Genomic DNA, 23,416 nt, shown 5'->3' on the forward strand with positions numbered 1-23,416 from the left:
CAAACCCTGACCTTTAAATCAAGTTCCTATTCCAGAGCGGTTTCACAGCTGCACGAAGCAAACAGGAAGCCCTTCAACATCTGAACTCCTATCTGCATATTCCCGCTGCTTTGTTGTCACAGTGCTTCATAAATCATTCAATGATGAGGCCGCGGCGACTTTATGTATAAAACACTTTAATTATATTACAATGAGAGAATACACAATACCTTCATGTGTTTGCTAAAAAATGTAGCCAGCACCAGGTACGCGTGTACACACACTCACACACAAAAAAAAGAACTTATATATAACATCTTCTGAACGCATATTACACATTCGCTAAAAAGGAACATATTCACAGGTCTCTGGCACAGAACTCTCCCTTCTCTGCACAGTATGTCAGCCCAAAACTAACTCCTCTCACCCTCCTCCACTATAAATCCCAGCTCTAAAGCCTCTGGGTTCAGAAGATGATCAGCCGGTACGTACAGATGAAAAATTAAAAGGAGAAAAGACAAAAAGGCTGGGGGTCTGGATAGCGGGATGCTGACCTAAAGCCTACAAGTAGTTAAAGCTAGTCGCCTGAAATCCCGTTACAAATCATTCTGCATGGAAGGTTTAAAAGTGACTTTATTTTTGGCAGGAATAATATTTTATGGAAGTGTCTGTTTATGTAAGAACTGCTACTCAGCAGGCTCAGCAATAGGATGGTGTCTCCTCTGTTTCTGATTTCATCCCACCACCCACCCTCTCTTTCTCTGCCTGCTGACTTCCCCAAATATCACACTGTGCTTTTGTGCTCTTAGAAAAAACCCAACACGCTGAAGTAAATCTCTGTGCAACAGCAACATGAAAGCCAATGTCAAACCCCGCCTGTGCTCGCTCTGAGGACTCTTAAATTGCGCTATAATCTCAAAAGGAGTTTTAATGAAGAACCCTGTAAATGTTTACCTTTTTTCTGTGAAGAAAGAGGCAGTAACGTCTTCTGTTTCCACTTAAAAGGGCTTAAAACTGACTAAACAGTCTTCATTTATTTGTACAATCTCGGAAAATAACTTTTTCAAGGCACATCATTAAAAGATTTTCCATAAACACTATCCATCTAGCATTCCAACTCAATGTTACCGTGTCCAGTCCGCTGTTCAAAGCCCTTCTGAGTGTGCTATGTACATTTTTCAATAATGCCGTTGAATAGTTGTAATCTCATATCTGGCCCTCGTCCCATTCACTCGTGTCGTTTCTGCTGGGAGGTTCTGTGCAAGAGAATCAATCACTTTATGCATTAATCTGGTTCGCTTCGTTGTTCATATCTGACATTTCTGATACAGTCATGTACAAATCCTTTGACATAAATGTAAACTCTTGATGACAAATAGAAAAAAAAACAGCTTTTCAAAAGGTATTTTTTCTTTTAGACTCTAGTTTTTTTTTTGCCCTCCTGCAGTGTATGGAGAGAGTGCAGATAGGAGGTCATCAAAACAAAATGTAGAGTTGGTCACCATTAAAATGCACCACAGAGTCAAAAGCAAAACCACCTGCTTGTCTTTAAACCCCCCCACCCCCCACCCCCCCCCCACCCTCCCTCAGAAAGCACGAGATGGTAATATTGCTGTGTCTCAAGAGGTCCCCTGATCAACGGGTAACACTTTTACTGGGACGGACCACTGGGAGCGTGGAGGATTACACCTTTAAGCTGCCATCGATTGGATTATTTTATCACTCCTATCCCAGTGACTCCCATTGAACGAACTCAAAATCAACAAAGAACAAAAGTAAAATAACAAAATGAAAACACGCTTCAAGCCCAGAAGTTTGGAGCCCCGTTGGTGATCATTGGGGGCGACTGGAAGCTGCCATGGGAGTTTACCAGTGTGTGGTTTTCAAAACATTTCTGTGACAGAGGCGGCGCTGGCAGACGAGTGGGCGTCAGGGTCGGGGGAGGGGGAGTGCCTAAAACAACAGTACAGAGATGGGCTTTTTCAAATGTATGTATGAGATCTTCTCTTCAAGTGCCCATTGCTCATGGAAGTGTTTTGGCATGGTTAGGGTTGAAATCTCCCGCCGGAGGGAGGGTGAGAAAAAGAGAAGGGGAGTGTGACCTGAGTAGGGAGTGAGGGTGAGGAGGTGGAAGGGAGGAGGACGGGGAGGAGGAGGGAGGTCGAAGGCTCACCAAGGCACAGAATGACAGCAGGAGAGTCACCCAAGGGAGAGGGGCCAGTGTATCAGCTCCCCTGCCCCCAATCTCCCTTCAACAAGCCTGACCTCACGTCCGTCTGTCTCTCATATATATATATATTTTATATTTATATATAGATAGATATACTCGCTCTTTTTTGTCTTTTCATTACAAGAGAACATTTAGGAAAATATAATACAAAATGTAATACAAGAAATATAGACTACACTGGCTAACGTCACTTTGAGTGGCGCGCTACTTCTTTTGCACGTTTTTTGTGTTCTTGAGTCTTTTGTCGTTTTTTTATATTTTTTTGGCAGACCTGCCATGGGGGACTGGCCTTTTTTTTCAAGTGTTTGAATGCCAAGCTCTAAAGACTGCCAGACTGAGGCCTAATGTTTATTAAATGGTCAGAGAGCGACAGAAGCGCCCCTTCCGTCGATAGTGACTATTGTGAATAAGTTACGGACACGATGCCTCGTGCCCAGAAGCTCTGGAGATAAGTAACAGATAGCAGAGAAAAGTAATAATTAGTCTTTGTTAAAATAAACTGAATGTGATTAGTTTTAAGCTATAGCAAACACCTCTACAGAGAGCACATCCTTAGAGCTGGCCCTTTTTTTTGTATCTTTTACATTTTCTTTCTCCAAATGTACAGCTTCGACTTGATAATCAGGAAAACAGACAGACATCCAGACACACATGAATACTGTTTGAAAAAGTAACAAAGCTGTAGAGGAATGGGAATTCTGGGTAAATGGCGTTGTGAGCACAGAGAGGGATCTATTAGTGAACAAGGAAAAAGAAATTTGCTCCTTTATCTGCCGGTCCGCTCTCACTTAGCACCCACTGGCCGTCTGCGGGGTGAACAGGTAAAAGTCTCTGTGACGCCTCATGGTCCTCCAGAATTGTTTAAACACTCAGAGGATCAACCCACCTCTCGTATTTATTGCTACATCAATTCGCTACTGAGAAGGAATCACAAGATTTGAATCAATCTTTAAGAAATAGAGTTTTTAGTAATGAGGCAACTCCTTTTTTCAATTGACTTAGTAGTCCATCCACACCATAGGGTGGTATAGTGTAGTGGTCAGTAGTGTGGAGTAGTGGTGAGGCAACCCAACCAGAGGGAGACTGTAACTGTACAGCTATATACAATATTTCTTCTCTGCTACAGCTCTATGTTTTTCAGTTTGTCTTTGGCCAAATATCAGCCCCGTTTTGAAGATGTAACTGCTGACTGAAAAAGTCTCGTTTTTGTTGACGCGGACGCAGTAATTTGACCTGAAAAAGTGGAACATTAAAGAAATAGTTTGACATTTTGGGTGATAGCTTATTTCCTTACACGCAAGGATGAGAAAATCGATACCATACTCATGTCTGTTTGCTAAATGTGAAGCTACAGCCAGCGGTACCTTAGCTTAGCATACAGGCTGGAATTAAGAGGAAACGGCTCAAAACGAAAGCTAATAAATGCATTTCCCCAAAAAGTCAAACTATTACCCTAACCTTTTCCATTTCTCAGCAGTCAATCGTTTCAAGGAAAGTGCGTCACGCCTGCAATAGCTGCTCCGGTAAATCTCACTGTGTAAAGGGAAGATACTGTGTGATGTAAATACCTTTGCATGTTGCAAATATTGCAGAAAATACAGAAGTGCTTTATCTTTTACATCACAGACACACAGTGCCTGCCTGGGGTTGCTATTGCCTTATGGAGATGCGTGAAGTTTATATTTTGTTTTTGAACTCTCCTTAACTCCCTCGCTTGTTCTTTCTCTCTTGCATATTCACAAACACACACACACACACACACCTGATTAACAAGTCAAAGCTGTCCACCACACCACAGAAGTCCCCAATAAACCCACAAACTCTGCTCTGCTCTCCATGAGCCTGCGGCAACACTAGGTAGGGGGGTGTGAGGGCAGTGGGAGGGCAGGGTGTATGAGGGGGGGCGGGTTCAGGCAGGATACAGTAGGGTGAGGTAGGGTCAGTGGTCAGGGGGGTCAGGAAGGCTTTTGAGTGGCATTTCAGCCCCATGCGCTTCCTGCAGAGCCGGGGCTAGGAAGGGGGGTTCACTGCCGCTGTGGACCGGACTGATGTAGGCAGCGGGCGGCAAATGGTCGGGGAAGGTAGAGGTGAGGGGAGGCAAGCGTGGGAGAGGAAGCTGGTTTGGAGATGGATGTCCGCTTGGCGTCCTAACAGTGGTGCGGCTGCAGTCTGTGGGAATGTGTGGCTGTGTAGCTGGTGTCGCTGGAGCTGCTCTGGAGGCTGTAGTGGTCCTCCTCCTCCTCCTCCTCCTCCTCCTCCTCCTCCTCGCCATCACTGATGCTGTCCACGCTGTCCGCCTCGCCGGGAGTGAACTCCATGCCCTCAATGTCCACGTCTGCACACGAAAAAAGAAAAACACACATGGTTACATTTGGCACTTTTCAGTCACAGAAAAAGTGAGGGGAAACTGTTTATTTCCACCAAACTGTGGGATATTTGTGAAGCCGCCTGCAGCGCCCCGCGGATTAAACCCAGATTTAGGCAGCCATTACCACACAGATCTTTGTGCTCCCACAGCTTATCCCCCTCCATTGATAAACAACCGCATGTGTGTTTACCTCAACCAGGATTAGTAAACACACTGTAACAGTCCAAACTGAGCATTTACGTGACACCAGTGAGCAGCAGATTGCACCTTTGAACTCTGGGTATGCTGGAAAATAACTCAATTATACAACCTGTAGTGCGACTGCATTGAAAGGAAAAAAGTATATATAGCTGTTCTGATACAGAAAGGGGGGGTTAAACACGATTAATGGTTTAAATATGAGATTAACAGTAACACTCTTTAAGACAGACTCTCCTAAAAGCCATTCATAGTTCTTATAAAGTTATAAAAATGGCTGAACACACACCTCCTCAGCGCTTACCTCTTACCTCCACCCCGTTTATTCAATCCAATGCCGTTATTTGTGTAAAGCGTATTTCTATATATTCCTGAGTCCTCAATATGTTAAATATTTGTGTTATATTGTGTATTATTTAGATACTCTCGGATATGTGTCTTTTATTTCTATCTCTCTATCTTATTGTGACGTCAGAAAAGTGTTGGGTATTGAGCTGCCGTTTTTCTATCCAAGAAGTACTTTTAATTCAAATATACTGGCTCCTTTGGTAGAGAGTCGCTGCTGTTTCAGGGTAATAACATTCAGATAGTACCTGAATAATGCCCCTGACCTTGGAGGATGGCAAATGACTGTTTTTTTATTTTGACAGAAGAAATGTAACAAGCACTTTAAGCTGCTCTGATCTGCACTGCTTCACGCACCACCCACATTACATGACATCTCCCACCATGAGTAGCTATAGTAGAAAATAAATATGTCTTTGTCTGCGCTCTGAGGTGTTAACCTTTAACCCCTTGGGCATCACCTGCAAACAAGGCCGGGGCAAATCGTACAGGGGATCACAGTGTGGCTCAGAGTTTATCGGTGGACAGTGAGAGGAATGCAAACAGCTGACTGGGTTTACATGTAAATAATGGCACTAATAGAGCTGTGCTGAGCGGGTATTTAGCTGCAGGATGTAAAGTGTGTGAGCATGTGAACGTCTGAGCCATACCTTGGTGGTAATTCATTTGCATCAAATTTGGAAGGGATCAACATTTAATTTACATTAATGTCATAGTTATATAAAGCTGTGACCACAACAATACCCAGGGCTGTCCACATGATACAATGCAAGCAAAGATATTTCAGAATATGGTACACGCATGTCCTTGTACATGTCTTTGCACGCACATGTCATTCCTGATGGGATAATGGGAGAAACTTTATTTTCAAATTTCAATTGTGTATTTTGTATGGGCATATGATTTTGTCTCCTACCCGTCAAAGGCCACTGAATTGTTCTTAATGGAAATCTTATCGTGGCAGTTTTTGTGATAACAGCAAATATCATTCTGCTCAAAGAATTAACATAATATTGTTTGACGATAAAACTTGTGTTACACCCTGCTATCAACATTTGGGATTAACAAAGTTCTACAGTGTGTAGTGATAGTGCTGCTGGTCGCCTTTTTAAAACTGAGCCTACCTTGCTCAGAGTCGGTGGAGATGGTGGAGCCCATGCTGTCGGTGCGGATGCGCTCCACGGATCCGGACACAGAAAGCTGCTCCAGGCGGCGTTTGAGGTAACGGTGCTCTCTCTGCAGCTGCTCCTTCGTGTTTAAAGCCTTCTTGTCCAGCTCCTCCAGCTTCTGCAGGGACATATGCATGCAAACAACCAATCAGAGTGTTTTTGTGACACAAAAATCACTGTATTTTTACTCCTGAAACCAGCTTTTTCAGTCATCTCCTGCAAAACCTATTAGAGAGAGAATATTTAACAACAATTAGGAAGTGGCTGAATGACTCTGTGGGATATGCAGGTTACAAAGTCAAAATGAGAATGAAATATAAAAATCTGACTCAATGTGGGAATGGATTCTGCACTTATTTGCATGTAAAAGGTTTCAGTGGTTAATGAAAGCGAGGACAAACATGTGGCCCGTTTCGTTATGTGAAGTCACGACACTGACGAGAATAAGCGAAGATTGTCTGAGCAAAGAGGACATGCATGATAAACAGGAAATGAAGGGTTAAAATGCGCCACGTCTGGATTTTCCGACCACAATGTTGCTGCCTGTAAACAGCATGATCAGTGCAGTGTGTCCTTAACTGTTCTGAGATGTAAGTTCATCCTCTGCAGCGATACGGTCCTAATAATATTCTGCAGGCACTACAGTGTTACTTTGTCATAGTTCCTGTTGCATAATTCTTTTAGAGTATCTGTGTGTGTGTGTGTGTGTGTGTGTGTGTGTGTGTGTGTGTGTGTGTGTGTGTGTGTGTGTGTGTGTGTGTGTGAACTGCCTGCCACAGTTAATGAACCATGCAGAAAGAGCAGGCCTTAAACATGTAATTATCTCCTTTCACATATCTAAAGATCAGCCCTTATGTCCTGCTCTTGCCCTTTGTTGACTTCTTTGTTTTCCTTTAGGTCTTGGGGGTATTTATTTCTGACATGCCCTTAACGGCTCTGATTAAAAGATAAGAAAACTGACAAAAAAACAAAAAAAAAACATTAAAAAAAGCAAGGAAGACAAAAAACAAACAGCCCAAATGAGTTTGGACAAACAACACTTTCTAATCTTTCTACACCGGAGCTTCAACTCAAAAATTGTAGGATTTGGGGATTTATTGTTTTTTAGTCCAGAAATAGTAAATCATTTGATTGATATTTCACCAGAACCCACAGACTTTATGTAAGGCTGTTTTTATCTGACCACAGCTCATAAAACCAAACATATTTAATTCAAAATGATTAAAAAACAACAACAAATCCTAAAATGTTTCCAGATGGAGCCAGCAAATGTTTGGCCTTGATGCCCCTTTTTCCCAAACAGTTATCAAAATTGTTGTCAGCTATCTGTCGAACAAAGGTTAACTCATTAAACAGATACAAAATGAAACAATGAGAAAGCGGTGTTCTATTAATACCTTGATGTGCATCTTGGCCCTTTTCAGCAAGCTCAGTGTGGTGTGTCTTGTGCTGTCTGGACCTAAAGGCACCAGCTTCTTCAACTGCTCCAAGTACAGCCGAAGTTTGGCACGTCTGCAAACACACAAGCACAGGGTGAGTCAGCGGACACCCACCAGCAGAAAAGTGAGCAGGCACCTACACAAATACACCGACAGGAGTTTATCCACATTCCGCTGGTTTCACATTTTTATGATTTCCCACAATAAGCCAGAGCTTATTATGGGAAATCAACATTTTACATTGTTCCTCCTCAAAAAGAGCTACCCACATGCAACACATATTCAAAGATCCAACCACCGCCTTAGTTCCGTTTTTATCTAACCTTTCAGAGTTTGGCCTCCCTGTGTGACTACATTTTCACCAATAGCATACTGGCATTGCACAAATGCAGCTCCTCACTGTTAGTAATCTACATGCAGAACACCTCAGTGCGACATGCTGACTTCTTTATGAATGCAAACTGTAGTAATGCATTACACTTTTCAATCTCAGCTGCTTTTATAGCCACCCAAAGGCTGTGCGAGGGACCTTTAACCCGCAGTCACCGGGTGCAAAAATCATTATTGACCAAAATGACAGCCATGAGAAGTTTCTCATCTGTTCTGCTGGTTGAACTCAAGACACAAACTGTGGCCACGGAAAACTCTGCATCCCTGCCAAAGTCCTGCAGGCCAACAACCCTGGATTAAACCCTGGAGTAAACAGCTCTCTGGATGCAGCATCGGGACGTTTAATAGCGACGAAAAGGCAGAGTGAATCTGAGTGCGGACACTGGACGGTATTATAAAAGACTGCTTTTAATCCACTATATTTGTTATCAGTAGATTACCTTCCCTGTCTGTCCTTGGTTCATTCAAATGTGTTCATGAAGGCCTTTCAATCCTCCATTAGTCATGCTAGTCCATGAACCGTTTCTTTGTTCCGAGCTAGCCGTCCCCCTTTTTTCTCCCGTTACTTTGCCTTACTCTGTCTGAACGGTAAACAAACTCCAACAATGCAAGGTCTCCACCGGCCATCGCTGCAACCACAATGAACCAAATCAGAGAAAACACACACGCACACACACACACACACGCACACACGCACACACACACACACACACACACACACACACACACACACACACACACACACACACACACACACACACACACACACACACACACACACACACACACACACACACACACACTTTTCCCTATATTTTCTTTCTTTTTCAGGAAGGGCGTCGCCTGTGTTTTTCAAATAGAGTGAGACCCTCTTACTAGCCTCGTCTGTTTCATTCAGAGGTCATCCAGAGGTGGCCTGTAGGCAATAGGTCTTTAGCGCAACAATCCAAAGTCCTAAATGACAGTTGCATCTTTAATGCTTTATGGATTTAATTGTAAAACTGCACAGGATTTATTACATAACAAAAAGGATTATGAAAAGCGCCCTTTAAACATCTACCTCCCTACAGGTGCACACAGGCGTTCCCAAGAAGGGGCGTGTGAATGTGCTCTCGTTCTTTTATTTCCTCCTCTCCCAGGGGGCAATTCTGTCTCCCCTCCCCATCCGCTGAACCCTTCCACCCCTCTGCTCCACCCTGCCAACACCAACACACCCTCGTCCCAGTGGAAAACAAGTGTCTTCTGAAGACAGGGGTGAGGGCCCACCTCCAACCTGCCCCAGTCCAGCCACATGAAGCACTTGGACTGTGGCCAGGGGGAAGCGGGCAGGAAGGAGCTGGGGGTCTCAGCAGAGGGGGGAAGGGAGTGTTTTTTTGGAAAGGGAGCAGGGTCCGAGCTAGCAGCTTGACTTTCTCTTGGGTTGAAAAAAGGGCTCTTTGAGCGCAGTGTGCTCAGCTGCACCAGGCAGCGTTCCACACACACCATTCACAGGGAAACTTGAGCCAATGGGCTACCATCTTGCACCCCTCTCCCCCTCTCTTGTGATGGAAAACAAAAACAAGGCGTTCCCCCGAATACTCTGCCTAACTTCCCACCTTTCCCCCCAAGAAAAACCTGTTTGTACTGACTTATTCATCGAGGTCTCCACCTGCATGCTCGCCACATATTTTACCTGGCGTGCAGAGGACACAGTTGTGCACAGACGCACTTCACCACCTGAATGTGTGAGGATCGGTCTGGCCTGAGACTGGACTGATTATCGCAGTCCCATCATGTGAGGGTGGAATGAATTTTCTCTTCCTAAGCTCGTCTAAAATGTTAAACTATTCTGTTAAAAGATGGAACAACATCTGACTACTTGTCTTATGTTATTGTGTTTTGGTATGTCACATGACACACGTTTAAAATGTGAAAACCCAACAACAATGCTCCTATCTAAATAGAAATACCACTCTTATCTATACTTCCCAACTGTTGCGTTTGGACGTAAACAGGCTCCCTATGTAATTGCTGATAATGATCCACTTCAACATTTTTGTCACGTCTGGGCTTCTCCTCGCCTTAGCCGTGCATTTGATGCTACATGTATTGTGACTTAAGCCATGAAAATAAGCTTATCATGGAGATCAATAAACCAGGCTTCATGGTTTAACCGGGCAGTGTGTCCCTGATAGCTCCTCCCATGTTCCCCCGACGCGAGACACACTCGCTTCTTTCTCTTTAAGATCACACAGTCTATTCGGAGCAGGGGTAGGACCCTCCTCCACTCACGTTTGTTATTCCTAAGCCGAGTCACGCTATGTTTATCAGACGGCTTCAAACAGCCATGCAAGCCGAGTGTGGCACCAGATGAACATGAATGTTGTGTTCATGAAGGAGCGCAGACAATAATCAAATTTGTCTGGGTAGAAAGTAGGACGATCTTTGATATTCCAGGCAGGAAAAGTGTCACGATGCAGGCCTGTTACTGTGGAGTTATACAACAGTTTCTACTTGTGTGTCAACAAGTTCAAACACAGTGCAAAAGTCTTGGTTTCTATGTTCGATGGACACAATAATCTTGGGATTTGAGTTTAAGACTAAACACTCTCAATTCAAAGTGTCATTGTTTTTTAAAAGCAGGCTTTAAGAGCAGCAATAAAAAAACGAAAACAGCCTGCGATGTGTCTGCAGGAGAGGATTTAATAGTAAATCTCCGATTCGATTTGATCCAAAGTCACGTCTGCAGGGACGTGACCACCTGACTGTTCTCATGTGCAGAGTACCACGGGATGATTTGTGTCTGATCTCTGGCTCCCCCCGCCCCCCGCCCTCATCCTCCCTCTCCATAAGGGGCTCAGTGCCAAAACAAAGCAAAGGCAGAGGAGAGAAAAAAATGGGAACGCTTCACTCAGAAAGTTGCATGTAGACTGCAGAAACTGGAACAAGTTCGTCAAACTGCTGACTTGTGCTCCAAGGTTACTGAGTACAGGACCCTTTTTCACAGATATACTCAGACTGTAGGCCTTTGAAGGAAAGCAACCATGAAATGTTGCCTCTCATGTCACAGGCGAGCTCTGTATCTGCAGCAGTTTTCTGTTGGAGGCATACTGAAGGTTATCTTTGTGTGCTGCAGCAGAGAAAATAGGTTTGTATGGCCAGTGTCCACACACACACTGTCCTGGTGAAAGCAGTGTCCCAGAACAGTGCAGGGTGCAGGGACTGGTGTCCTATGGGTACACACAGAGCTGCAGAGCCTGAGAAGGCACAGCAGTGCAAACAACGGGCCTTCACCCCTCACTCACTCGCTGCACTGTTTAATGAGCTCGCTGCAGCCCAGCGCATTCCTCAGCCCGTACACACAGCACTGAGTGGCTTGTCTGGCAAGGAGCCAAACCCGCTAAAATAAAGGTCAAAGGTCATCAGAAACACCGCTGCAATGTTTCCTCTCACTGCCAGAGCTGACTCGGTTTGTTCCCTGTTGGAGAAGAAAATGCAAAACCAAGCCTCTGGTGTTGTTTTGACTCGAGCCCACAAGACACCAGCATGACGGATTCACTGCCTAGTCAGCGCTAAGCAGACACAACAAGGCATCCCATCACCTCTAAAGGCAATCTTAACATAACTGATAGAAATGATGGCTAAAAAATCTGGAGTTGTAATACTATCCCTTAAAACAATAATTGTATTCTTTTTTGAAGACTAAGTTTATCGTTGTTTTCATTTGGGAAAAGTTCCTTGTTGTTGTTTACATGCCGCTCTGTTATGTGAAGTGAAAGTGGGGCTGTGTTGTGTGTGGATCACCATGTTGAGGTGGTGGAATTTGGGGTTGCCAGCCGAGCGACTCCACATCTGGCTGACAGGTTCCTGGGGAGAACGAGGCCAGATGGAGGGGCTCTTGAGGTGGTGAGGGACCCTACCCAGGGTCCCAGCCGACAAACACACACATACACAAACTGGGCCTTTCAGCAGCCCTTCATCAGTCTCCCTGTCATCCTCTGGCCCTGTCCTCAACATGTTTACATTTAACAGAGATCAGATGTGCCGTCTAAAGCAAGAGAACCAAAGCAGCTCATGTGAAACCTGCAGAGAGGTTTGCCACACTGCCCACGCCCGTGAGACGAGAGACACACGGGGAGACGCTTTCATCACCCTGATATGAAATGTCGTCTGGCTGTATTTGTTTTCCGTCATCAAGGATGCCACACCCACCCGCTGTGTACAGTGACAACTGCAGAGCCAGACAGTCGGATACTAGTCTCCCATAAACATGTTCTCCTGGCGGCAGGAATATGGAGCTCGCTCTCACATGACTCTGCTCTCACACGCAAGCAGCAAACAGAAACTTAAACAGCACAACAGCAGACAGAGGGCGGGCCGTAACTTCACTACTCTACACTAAAGAAGAGTTCAGCATGCTTGACTGCTGATTAAATAACAGGAAACTGCAGGATTAGGCAGTTGTTGTTCACTCGTAGTAGTATTTCTACCAAACAAACTGGAATTTCCACGGGGCGTGCGAGGGAATGCCTAGTAATTACCTTTATTTGAGTTTTTTCATGTGCTGAAAAAAATTCCCTGTGTGAGCATGGATCATCACAAAATCCCGTCCTCAGCACGGCCAGCTTGCGCTGGTGTTCACAGAGATGTCAGAGAGAACTTAAAGAGGCGAGTGTGTTAAACACAGAGGGGAACCTGCTCTCTGCGCATCTCTAGATCATTTCAACACAACCTTAAATGACGGACCTGGACATTACTAATGCCTTCCGCTGCGTGAATCTGCAAATGTTGGATGGACTAGCAGAGACAAGTTCAGCCAGCTCAATAAACACATTCCCCTGACACGGGACACGCTCCATATTATAATGAATCCTCGTCAATGATCAACACATAGGGTAGTGGCGTGAGAGACAGTTCAAGCCTCCGTGTTTACTGTTATAGTGGCGTTTTACTTCTGGAAGGAAGTTTAGGAGTGGGGTGGGGTCCTGTTTGACGTTCTAAAGGTACTTAAGATAAATCTGAGGAGATAATGAAGAGAAAAGAGATATTTGCAATCCACAGAAATGTGCTGAAGACTGAGTTAGTTTGCTTTTTTCTTGCACAATGTAGTATATTAGTACCTTTCAAATAAACAAGAATTAGTCACAACTTGCAACCTGAGACAAGATGTCATTTTGGGGGTCACACGCCATAAATGTTACAAACTGCTGCTTCAGAACAACTCAGCAACAGAGAATAAAGGAAATGCAGATAGATGAACGCCAGCCTGCACCTCTAATCCTCCCTATCAAAGCATTATCAAACAAATATTCGCTTGTGACTCCCTGCCTGCCAAAAAACACAGGCAGCACCCAACGGGGACACGGCTGCAGAGCATTCTAGTAATACTCGGCCTGCGAGTTTTGTGACCCCCATCCTCCCGCTGTCTCCCCCCTAAACAGCCTCTGTTACTTAACTATGCATTCCAGCGTATGTGTGCACACTCTGCTGACCTGAATTTCAGGCTGCCTGCTCCACACACAAAGCAGCCACATCCTACGCTGCCTCCCATTCCTCCCTGCAGCAACACTCAAGAATGTCCTCGCCTCCTCCTCCTCCTCCTCCTCCTGTTCCTCAGGCTGACAAGGGCCTGCGACCAAACCATGAATGGTGAAGGTAGTCAACTCCCTTTCCTCCCCTCTGTCCTCTTTTAAACTTCTTTCTCTAATTGTTCTTTTACTTGCCCTTGATATCCCCAAGGCTAAACTCACACCTTGTTAAAGAGTATCCTACGCTGCTGTTTTTATGAGCATCAGCTGCTGCAGTTAGCAGAGTTTACTGACACAGAAAGGCGGTGTCCCCTGCAGCAGCGACACCTGAGAGGGAGAGGGGACGTTCTCGCTGTCTACGGTGGGCACGTTCACATACTTAAATATCTTTGAGTCAGTGTACTAACAGCCTGCATACATTATCAGCAGGCCTCACATACATGTCCACAGATAGTATACTGTGTGAGTGTGGCCTGGCTTGACCTGACTGAGCGTCACAGCACTTTGTGACCTCAGCGTGGAGAAATTCCCCATGTGACCTCTGCAGTGGACCTCCAGCTGTAGGCTGTTCCTTATTCTTAGCCTACATCCAGCCTGTCAACAACTACAAACAAAATTGTCCTGCAGCTATACCGTCAGTGCATGTACAAGTATGTGGACAATCCCTGTGTGATGCAGAGGTTGGGCGATATGACAATCAGGAAAGGTCGGAAACACATATTTTGCCAGACTTTGAATACCAATAAAGAAATCCCTTTAATGCTTCTGGTTGTTGTTGTCTATAAAAAAGTCTGCTTTATGGCAATTTCAGTATGTACAATTGATTGGATCTCCAAGACCAAGTTATTTATTGATTCCAATTATTTTATTCACTATATAAGCTGGACACAGACTCCTTTTTTAATCTGCAAAAACCGTATCAATAACACAAAACTCAAGGATGACAGGCTTACTAATATAATATTAACCTGTTACAATGTATATCATTATTTAAGTTAGTATTTTCATCAAGTAAATATGCCAAAACAATGTCATATTTGATGGACTTTCAATAAATCTGAGACTTTATCGGCAAAACAATTAATCATTAACTAAAATCAAATGTAATATATAATGATGACATCCTTAGCTGCAGTCCTACTTCTTTAGTATGGGGGGTTTTATCATCATGTGCCTAATGAGTAGAGCATGTACAGTAAAACAGTCATTACTCTGGGTTATTAGCTGCCCGTGCAGACCCAGTAACTCCAGGTCACCACACACAAGAGGAATGTAACTGACAGTGTGACATTTGAGGAAGTGAAGTACAAGAGCCACGTGCAATCATGTGAGCATGTGAATGCCACACTTAAACCCAAACTCAGAGAATAAAGAAGCGTTGCATTTTGTTTATTTAGCTGCCTTTTAACTCTGTGTCATTTTTAAAGGCAGGATGTAGACATTATATAAGTGCAGTGTTGTGTAGTTTACAGTCCCCATTAAAATGCAGATGAGCAGGATTAACAGGCCCACCAAAGCCTGGAGTCTTCCGTATAAACTCCCCGTCACAAAAGAAGAATTATACTTTAAAAGCAAGAAACGGGAACGGATGAGTTTTGGCAGGGGAACCAGTAAAGAGTGATAAAGGCCCTCTGTGGGCAGCGAGTGAGCCCTTCTCCTCCGTGCTGCCTCAGGTTTCTGCTGACTCAGACACTTGTAGGGGGGGAAATGGAGAAAAACGATAACAGAGAAAACAGATGTGGTCTCTGGAGGAAGAAAGAGACAAAAGAGAAGAAGGAAAGGAGGTGAAGAGCAGGGCTGTAGGACACATAACACACAGCCATAACTTAGCTCAGTGTGGTGCTACACACACACACACACACACACACACACACACACACACACACACACACACACACACACACACACACACACACACACACACACACACACACACACACACACACACACACACACACACACACACACACACACACACACACACAGGAGCTTCACTCCAGGGGAAAGAGTTCCTCAAAGCCAAATAAGTCATTCATCACAGCTGGGAGTAGAAGAGAGTAAATTTAATTAGTGAGTGAAGATTAGAGCGTGACAAACTGAGTCCCTGCTCCTGTCCGTGGAGAGCATGTACGTTCAGAGTTAGGTTCAGATTTTGTCACACAGATGTGCACTATATGTAATATGATCTATATTGTAAGAGAATACTGTTTGTTAAGGTATGGAAACTTTGAGCATTGTTCTGACTGATCTCAGAAATGAAACCGAAGGCACCTGATGGCCATGGGCGGTGTATGTGAAGTTATAAATGGAGATGTAAATCCTTTTTTCAATTGAGGGAAGCAGCACACAAATACCAGACATACCACACCGTACTGGCCTCACGTGACTGGATTTCCTGTAAACAGGTGATGTTTGGGAAAACAAAACGTCTGTAGGTTCACTAATGTTTTGAAGCGTTTCTAGAAAAGGAAACGTGTGGCACTGACAGGACGTCATAGACAACATCAAAAGCAGTTGAAGACAGAAAAGTCAGAAAATGGGAAGGAAGCAATGCCAGCAAAGACCAACCACATAAGCAGCAGTGGGTTTCATAGAAACGACAAGCTGACGCCTTGCAACTCTATTCTCAAATGCAATGAGGAGGTCGAGACAGAAAACAGCAGCGTCACCCTCCAGAAGTGCTGTCATGGCTGCAGCAGATAAGCAGGTTGTGTCAGGACAGCAGATCTCGTGGGACGGCGCTGGCACCCACCGAGACGTCTCACTGATAGCAGGACACAAATATATTCAGGGTGCCTCATAAACGCCATTCAGTTTCATGACACCTTCCTTATTAAAGATTATTTAAATTAATAGATCAGTTGAATCTGTAGGTAGGTAGGTAATTAATACAGCAATTCACAAAAAGAGGATTCACCATGAGGCTTTTTAATATTGAATTTCCAGAAAACATGCTATAACTCAATATATCTATCGTTATTGAGATATAAACGGACCTCATGATATCAGGACAGCAGATTTGGTCCCTTTTGAAGCCTAATGACACTGAGATTGGCCTAGGGTTGGGTATCAAACCTTTGAATAAACTTAATATTGTCAGACATTCTGCCCAACACGTGATTGAACAGTACAGGGATGACTCTGTGCTGCCCCGACGTGAACCGAACACACCGACACATGACCAAACAAAGGCCGTGAGTCAGGGCTCAAACTGCAGCACCTCCCTGGAGTGGCATCTGAGGGCGTGAGGGAGGTCGAGCCTCGGAAAGCGATACCGGCGAGCCTGAAGATTAAACAGGTTTGAAGCTCTGATGCTGCGACCTGATCAAACAACCATCAAACTGGTCGAACAGGCCGGCAAAAGACTTTTGTTTCTCTTATGAATCAGAGACAGAAATCAACTAAGGACACTGAACGTGATACATTTGTTTCTTTGAAATGCATACCAGTAGGCCTGGAACTGATGTCACTTACTGAGAGAAAATTAAAGGTCTTCAAAATGCTTGTTTTTGTGGCCAATAGTCCAACACCTAAAGATATTCAATTCATGCGATAACAAAACTGATAAAAATACTTGAATTTAAACAGCTGTAACCTTTTTTTCCATGATGAATAACTTAGACGAAACTGCTAAATGACTGACTGAATACAATTTCATCACTAGTTCACTTAAAAGGCACAACACACATGCACTGTTGATGATCGTGCCAAAGCCTGAAGTCACATTTTGGACCGTTAACACCTGGCATTTGGGGGTAATGGCCGTGTAATTTGAGGATGCATCAGAATGAATTACGTTGGAAAATGTTCACACAGGTACCTCGTCACGACGAGGCCTGTTATTACAAATAAGTAGGTGGAAATGTTTCTGTACAAACAGTACATTTATGGACGAGTAGAAAAGATGAGGGCAGGAAGGTACTTTTAAACACAAATGAATGGTTCATTTGTCACCAAGGACAGTGCAGTGTGACTATTTTGTCTTTGTTTCCTATTTTTAAGCCATTACATCAGGGCCGAAACCCAATGGAAGAAGTAAAGTAAATCACATGTTTAACCATCACAGTCACAATGCTTCACTGGATGTTTAAAACATTTTTAAGAAACTTATGGCAGTTTAGTGACGACAAGGGAAGTGAGTAAACCGATTAAGGAACACTTTACTGGCACTTGTCAGTTTGACTGGACGACACTTCATGGTAACCAACAACGCCCGTCATCGGACATGAGGTAACTGTTGTGAGTCAACGCCTGCATTGCTCTCAGCCGGGGCTTCTCTAAATCTCAGGTCAGGGAGGAATACGTCTGAACAAGTTTCTTTGCACTACACACATCCATTACTCACTCAGACATGTGACTGGCAAACCCCAATCCCTCAACGTTGTTAACATGTAGCCTAACACACCCATCCCTGCCTCTGCTCACACACTGTTGGTCGCATCAGCTGTTGTCTAAATCTGCTCTGGCAGGCAGTTTTCAGAGAATCAGTTTGGGCCTCAGTTAAAAAACAAAAAACCTGCACATAACACAAGAAAATGTTGCTTCTTCCACCAACTATTCTCCCCTTAAGCAGCTCGGCTTTATTGTATCAAAGTGGAGTCTTGCTTCCTGACAAAAAACTCCTTTGGATCTATAGAGGTGCTTCCTCTCATTGAAGTCAAAACAGCGCAAAACAAACGTCTGTGACTTTAATGAGCAAAGAGGAGCGGAATCACTGTGTGTGTGTGTGTGTGTGTGTATGTGTGTGTGTGTGTGTGTGTGTGTGTGTGTGTGTGTGTGTGTGTGTGTGTGTGTGTGTGTGTGTGTGTGTGTGTGTGTGTGTGTGTGTGTGTGTGTTTTGGTGGGCTTCTCAGTTTGGAAAAATGACAGGCGAGAGCCAGATTAAACCCGCCTTCGTTCACAGCGTCAGCCTGGGAAGGATTATCACATTACTGACAGGATTCCCCTTTCCATACAAGGTAACGAGTCTCATCCGTGAAATGGAGACAGATCTAATCAACACGAAGTTGCTCTTTGAAATCAGATTATAATCCTTATTCAAACATGAGGAATTAATTGATTTAAATCTCTTTGAAGATGACCTCTGATATGATCTGGGGTTTTTTGATTGAGAGGAGTTATCTTGATGTCTTCCTTTAGTATGCTAGGAACTCAAAGACGCACATCATACAAAAACCACAGAGTCTCAGATGTCACATTACCTGTGTTTCTCCAACTCGTTGTGCGATGATCTGAAAAGACAAAAGACAAGAAGTCGTGTCAAGGCAGTGAGTGCTGTCAAAATACTACACACACTTCAAATTAAATGAAATGACAGGAAGCTGTGGGAAAAATAATCCAAAAGGTGAGGCTGGTTAGTAAATGTGTTGAAAGTTAAAAGTCTTAATTTTATATTAACTTTTGAGTGTTTAAGAGTTTAAAAGAAAGACATAAAAGTAAGAAGAGAATGCAGATCTGGGAAACAAACATTCATTCAAAGGAAAAATGTGTCTGCAATTCCTGTCTGCTTTTGCCTTACATGTGAAGCTTCAAGGCTTTTAAATGCTTGTGTTGCTTTACTAGTTTGACCCTTAAACACAAGACTACTAAAAAACACTAAAACAGGCTCTAAGTACGCCAGGTAAAGACTTGATCATTCTGTAGATAAAAATAAAACATAACTTAAAAAATCTGCTAGTTTTTAAAATATTTTGCATGTCTGTGTGACATCTGTCCGACAGTGTGCTGCAGAGGGCAAAAATGAGAGCAAGTGAAACAGAGAGAAAGAAGCCTCCCCGCCCGCTCTCACACACATACAAACAGCATGCACACACTGCTGTTGTTGCTGCACGCTGGCTCAAAAGCAGCATGGACATGGGATAAAAACACACTCAGACGTCTGGAGGCCGAGCGGCTGCAGAATTCCTCAGCGTGTGGGCTATTCTGAGCGGGGAGAGCCCCTACCGTGATGTGCAGCAAGGGCACTGCAGTCCATCTGAAAACAGGCCCTCTGTTCATGAGGCCATCATGGATACCACGGCAATAAAAACAAAAACAGCAACAACAAAGGGCCAGACTGACAACAAGCCTTTTCAGATTTTTCCACTGTTTGAGAGCCCCTTGTGCTCGTGAAGCAGTGGTTCCCACAGCTGTGCCCAGGAGGGTCGCTGCACCAAAAAAGGGTTACCGTGCAACTGCGATAATGTGCCATCTGCACAAAGTTATCCCAGAAGTATCACAGGATGTTGCACTGCTGCTAATAACCTGATCCGAAAGGCCAACAAATACATTCATGCCATGATGGAGGAAGTTGTGCAATTCAAATCTGCACAAACTGGGGAATTGCCCAGTAAAAGCGCAAGGCATGACCAGGAAGTCATCAGACCAGTAAAATTACAGCAGGTTAAAACACCTCGACATATTATGTATAATAATGCTGTGCCATGCAAATGGCTCTGTGCTCTCATGTCATAACACGGCCGTGATGATCAAAGGCCTGCATATAAGCCCCATATCAGTGTTTTTTTATGGGAACTGCCAGAGCAGAGCACCTTGTGTATGTTTTTCCCATGGTCGCGCTATTTATATTTTTAATATAGTATGTGTGAAGGTGAAGCAGGAAATCTTTCAACAATACAATTCAATGTCTTTCCTTTTCCTTTTAGAAGCGTTTTGATTTAATAACAGTGTGCATGTAAAGAAAGGAAACTCCACAAGGTTTTTTCTCTCTGCAGAAATAGACTCCCAACTGTTGTTTTCTTCCACATGCCCTGAATATTGCTCTCCTGCAAAACATGTGATCTGTTTAATTTGCAGATTTGGTCATGAAACCAAATGGTATAAAACAGTTGGATCTACAAAGCAAAGCATTGTGCTTTTTAACCAACAGACAGCTTCTGTTTCTCAGAAAATACGGTTTCAGGTCAAACATCAAACATGTTTTTACTTCATACACCCTGCATCCTGTTGATGCTTGAAAAACTGTAGGAGAGCATAAAGGGAATTAGGGAATTTGCCCACAGTGCAGTCACAAGAAGGACGAGGAAGGCATGTCTAGTGCATGAAGTCTGGGGGGCTGGTGTTTGTGTGTAGGTGTCTGTTTGAGGTACCACACCCACCTGCCACATCCCCACAAACACCCTCAGCCACACACACACATGATTGTGTTGCTCTGTCAGACACGGGAATGTGAAAGAGGCTGCCTTCTCATTTTGAGACGTAGAAATGTATTTTTAAATGTCCAAAATCATAAAAAAGAATACAATAGTAACACAAGAATTCAATGTGCTGTACGTGCAATGATGTAACTCTTACTACTGAGGAAACCAGCCTCACGGTGTTTCCCTAATCTAATATTGGCCAACAGGTTCTGTTTTTTCAGAAAATCAGGAACTCATGTGTTAGAGTTCTTGGGAATTAAATTGGACACATCATGCAAATGTTTCTGGACAGTTTAACCTTAAAACACAACAACTACAAATGACAAGTTGTTACCAGGTGAAAGTGTTCAATGTCGTCCACACATGACTAAATAACCCCACAACATTTGGTGTGTCCCTAAATTAGGGTCATAAATTAAGAGAAAAAGCAGTTACTGATGAGGGCGTGTCCCTCATTGATCCAGCCAGTTTAAACACTATTTTAGATGAACATAAAGCTAACAGGTTTGGCATCCATGTTGTTATTGGCCATGTTTCACTATTCTCTGAAATGTTAAAGGCAAAACTATGAATAAATTAAACAAGAAATAATAATACAAAGAATATACAATAACAGCTCTAATTTGCAAATTCAATGGACTTACATTTCTAGTAAGTTATTGCTTTTTAAATTATTATTCTTACTTCACTATAATTTTTATTCATTAGCAACGCCCAATTTCTTGACTCAGTGCAGCACTCCCTATTTCTTTCTTAATTATTATAACATGTTAACATGCTTAGTTTTACATAACATTTAGCCAGCTGTTCTACAGCCTCAGGTCAGGATAGGACCGAAACTGAAACTTTAATCTGTTCGTTTATGCAATGTTATTCCGTGTGATTATTATGGCCTTGCAGCAGAATCGTTATTGGTTGCAAACTGTCACGGGATGCAAATGGGGTCAAACGGGGGATGAACACGTGTTAATTACAGTTTGATGAGCAGATAATGAAAAGCAATCGATAATCTGTTCAGAAACATCGATCTACTCATGACCTGTGTGTGGGGGAGACAGTGGAACTACATGGGACCCCTTGGTGGTAAAACACATCTAACATCACACACACACACACACACACACCCACCACACACACACACACACACACACACACACACACACACACACACACACACACACACACACACACACTAACCAGATGAAGAATAAAAATACACAGGTGGAGGCATGTGTGAGACAGGCAGGGTGCAGAAACGAAAGGTTATGTGCATGTTTTCTCTGAGCATGGGGAGGGTTTTAAGTGTGTGTGTGTGTATGTGTTTGTGTGTGTCTGCGTGTGCGTGCGTGCGTGCGCGCGTGTGTATGTGTGTGTGTGTGTGTGTGTGTGTGTGTGTGTGTGTGTGCGTGTGTGTGTGAGTGTTTGAGAGAAACACGGGAGTTGGAGCAGCAGAGTTGACAGTGTACGCGTGGCAGTGTTTATTGGAGAGACCAAAACAGAGACCCAGCCCAGTCACAGCAGCAGAGAGGGAGAGATGGCAGTGTGCAATGAAAACAGATCCCTGTGTGTGTGCATGTTTTTTATAAGCTTGCATTTACACAAACAAACAAAAAAGCAAGACTTGTATTTACCTATTGTTCTGAGTTTTTCGGGAAATTGGCGAAGCTTTCGTTTTCTTACTGGAAAAGTCGCTCCTGTACGGTAAAACAGACGCATAACCGTGTTCTGCCTCTATAGACAGAAACAAAACAAAACGTTAATTTATTCTGGTGTTTGCTGCAAGAGTAAAAAAATGTGAGCGGTCCATCAGTCATTCGGAGAAATGGTGAAACATGAGATAGCTTTATAGAGGCTATGTCATTTCAAGAGGAACAAAACGTGATCGATCATCAGAGTTATCGCTTGCAATATATCAATATAGCAGTGCATAGCCTTCAGCAAGGTCTAATAGTGTAAAACAATCAGTGTATATGCATTGGTGTGTATCTGTCATTATGATACTGGCTCAAATTTTCAATGTCACTCTTGTTTACTCATTTCCGAAGAGCTAACACGAATACACACCGCAGTTATGAGCATACACAACACATGAGCTGTATTGGAAAGATTGAAATCGCAGTCTATAAACACGTGACATACTTTAAATAATAAAGTAGAGCTATTGTTTTATAGAAATACAGGCTGCTAGGTCCACTTTGCACCCATCGCCCTATTGTCTGTAAAGTGACATCATACCTGCACTAAGGCAGGGCACGGTAAAACTTTACATAAGATACAAGATGAAGCTAGCTGCCGTCTTAGCAATGCCCAGTTCACAAATTAGTAATCACTATAAATGCTGTCAACTTGTCAGTTTAGCTGGAAATACCTCTGTCTCTTCTTTCCAAGTACTCTGCAGCCTCCAGCAGAATAAGAAGAGAATTAAGTTCCATCTCGTCGTTGTGTCGATATAAAAAAAATAGAAAATATCTATTTACACAAATATACAAGTCATGGGATTATGTAATTTAAATTTTAAAACTGTTTCAGAGCGATGAACGTGTGCTGCTATATTCAGTTCTGAGTCTTGGTGACTCCAAACTAGAGTATCAACAGCACCTAACTAAAACTCAGAGAAGTGAGTGATGGCTCGTCTGCCCAATGGGAACCGCC

General features: G+C 43.5%; 1 protein-coding gene across 1 annotated transcript; it reads right to left on the reverse strand.

Annotated features, from left to right (window-relative positions):
• Nucleotides 1–156: 156 nt before the first annotated feature.
• Nucleotides 157–23,416, reverse strand: mxd4 (MAX dimerization protein 4). The gene is made up of 6 exons (XM_063882805.1): nt 23,133–23,416; nt 22,396–22,495; nt 18,827–18,856; nt 7,687–7,801; nt 6,245–6,407; nt 157–4,544 (listed from the first exon to the last, which is right to left on the reverse strand). The coding sequence occupies exons 1-6, from the start codon at nt 23,194–23,196 to the stop codon at nt 4,357–4,359; spliced, it is 660 nt and encodes a 219-aa protein (XP_063738875.1). The 5' UTR covers nt 23,197–23,416; the 3' UTR covers nt 157–4,356.

The sequence above is a fragment of the Eleginops maclovinus genome, chromosome 5, assembly GCF_036324505.1.
Source record: "Eleginops maclovinus isolate JMC-PN-2008 ecotype Puerto Natales chromosome 5, JC_Emac_rtc_rv5, whole genome shotgun sequence".
NCBI classification, from domain to species: Eukaryota; Metazoa; Chordata; class Actinopteri; order Perciformes; family Eleginopidae; genus Eleginops; species Eleginops maclovinus.

Excerpts from the sequence above, each read along its gene's own strand:
- mxd4 (XM_063882805.1), bottom strand. The coding sequence starts at position 23,196 with ATGGAACTTAATTCTCTTCTTATTCTGCTGGAGGCTGCAGAGTACTTG. Across the intron at positions 7,802-18,826 it reads AACGAGTTGGAGAAACACAG|ACGTGCCAAACTTCGGCTGT; the intron begins GTAATGTGACAT and ends GTGTGTTTGCAG. Across the intron at positions 6,408-7,686 it reads GGGCCAAGATGCACATCAAG|AAGCTGGAGGAGCTGGACAA; the intron begins GTATTAATAGAA and ends ATGTCCCTGCAG.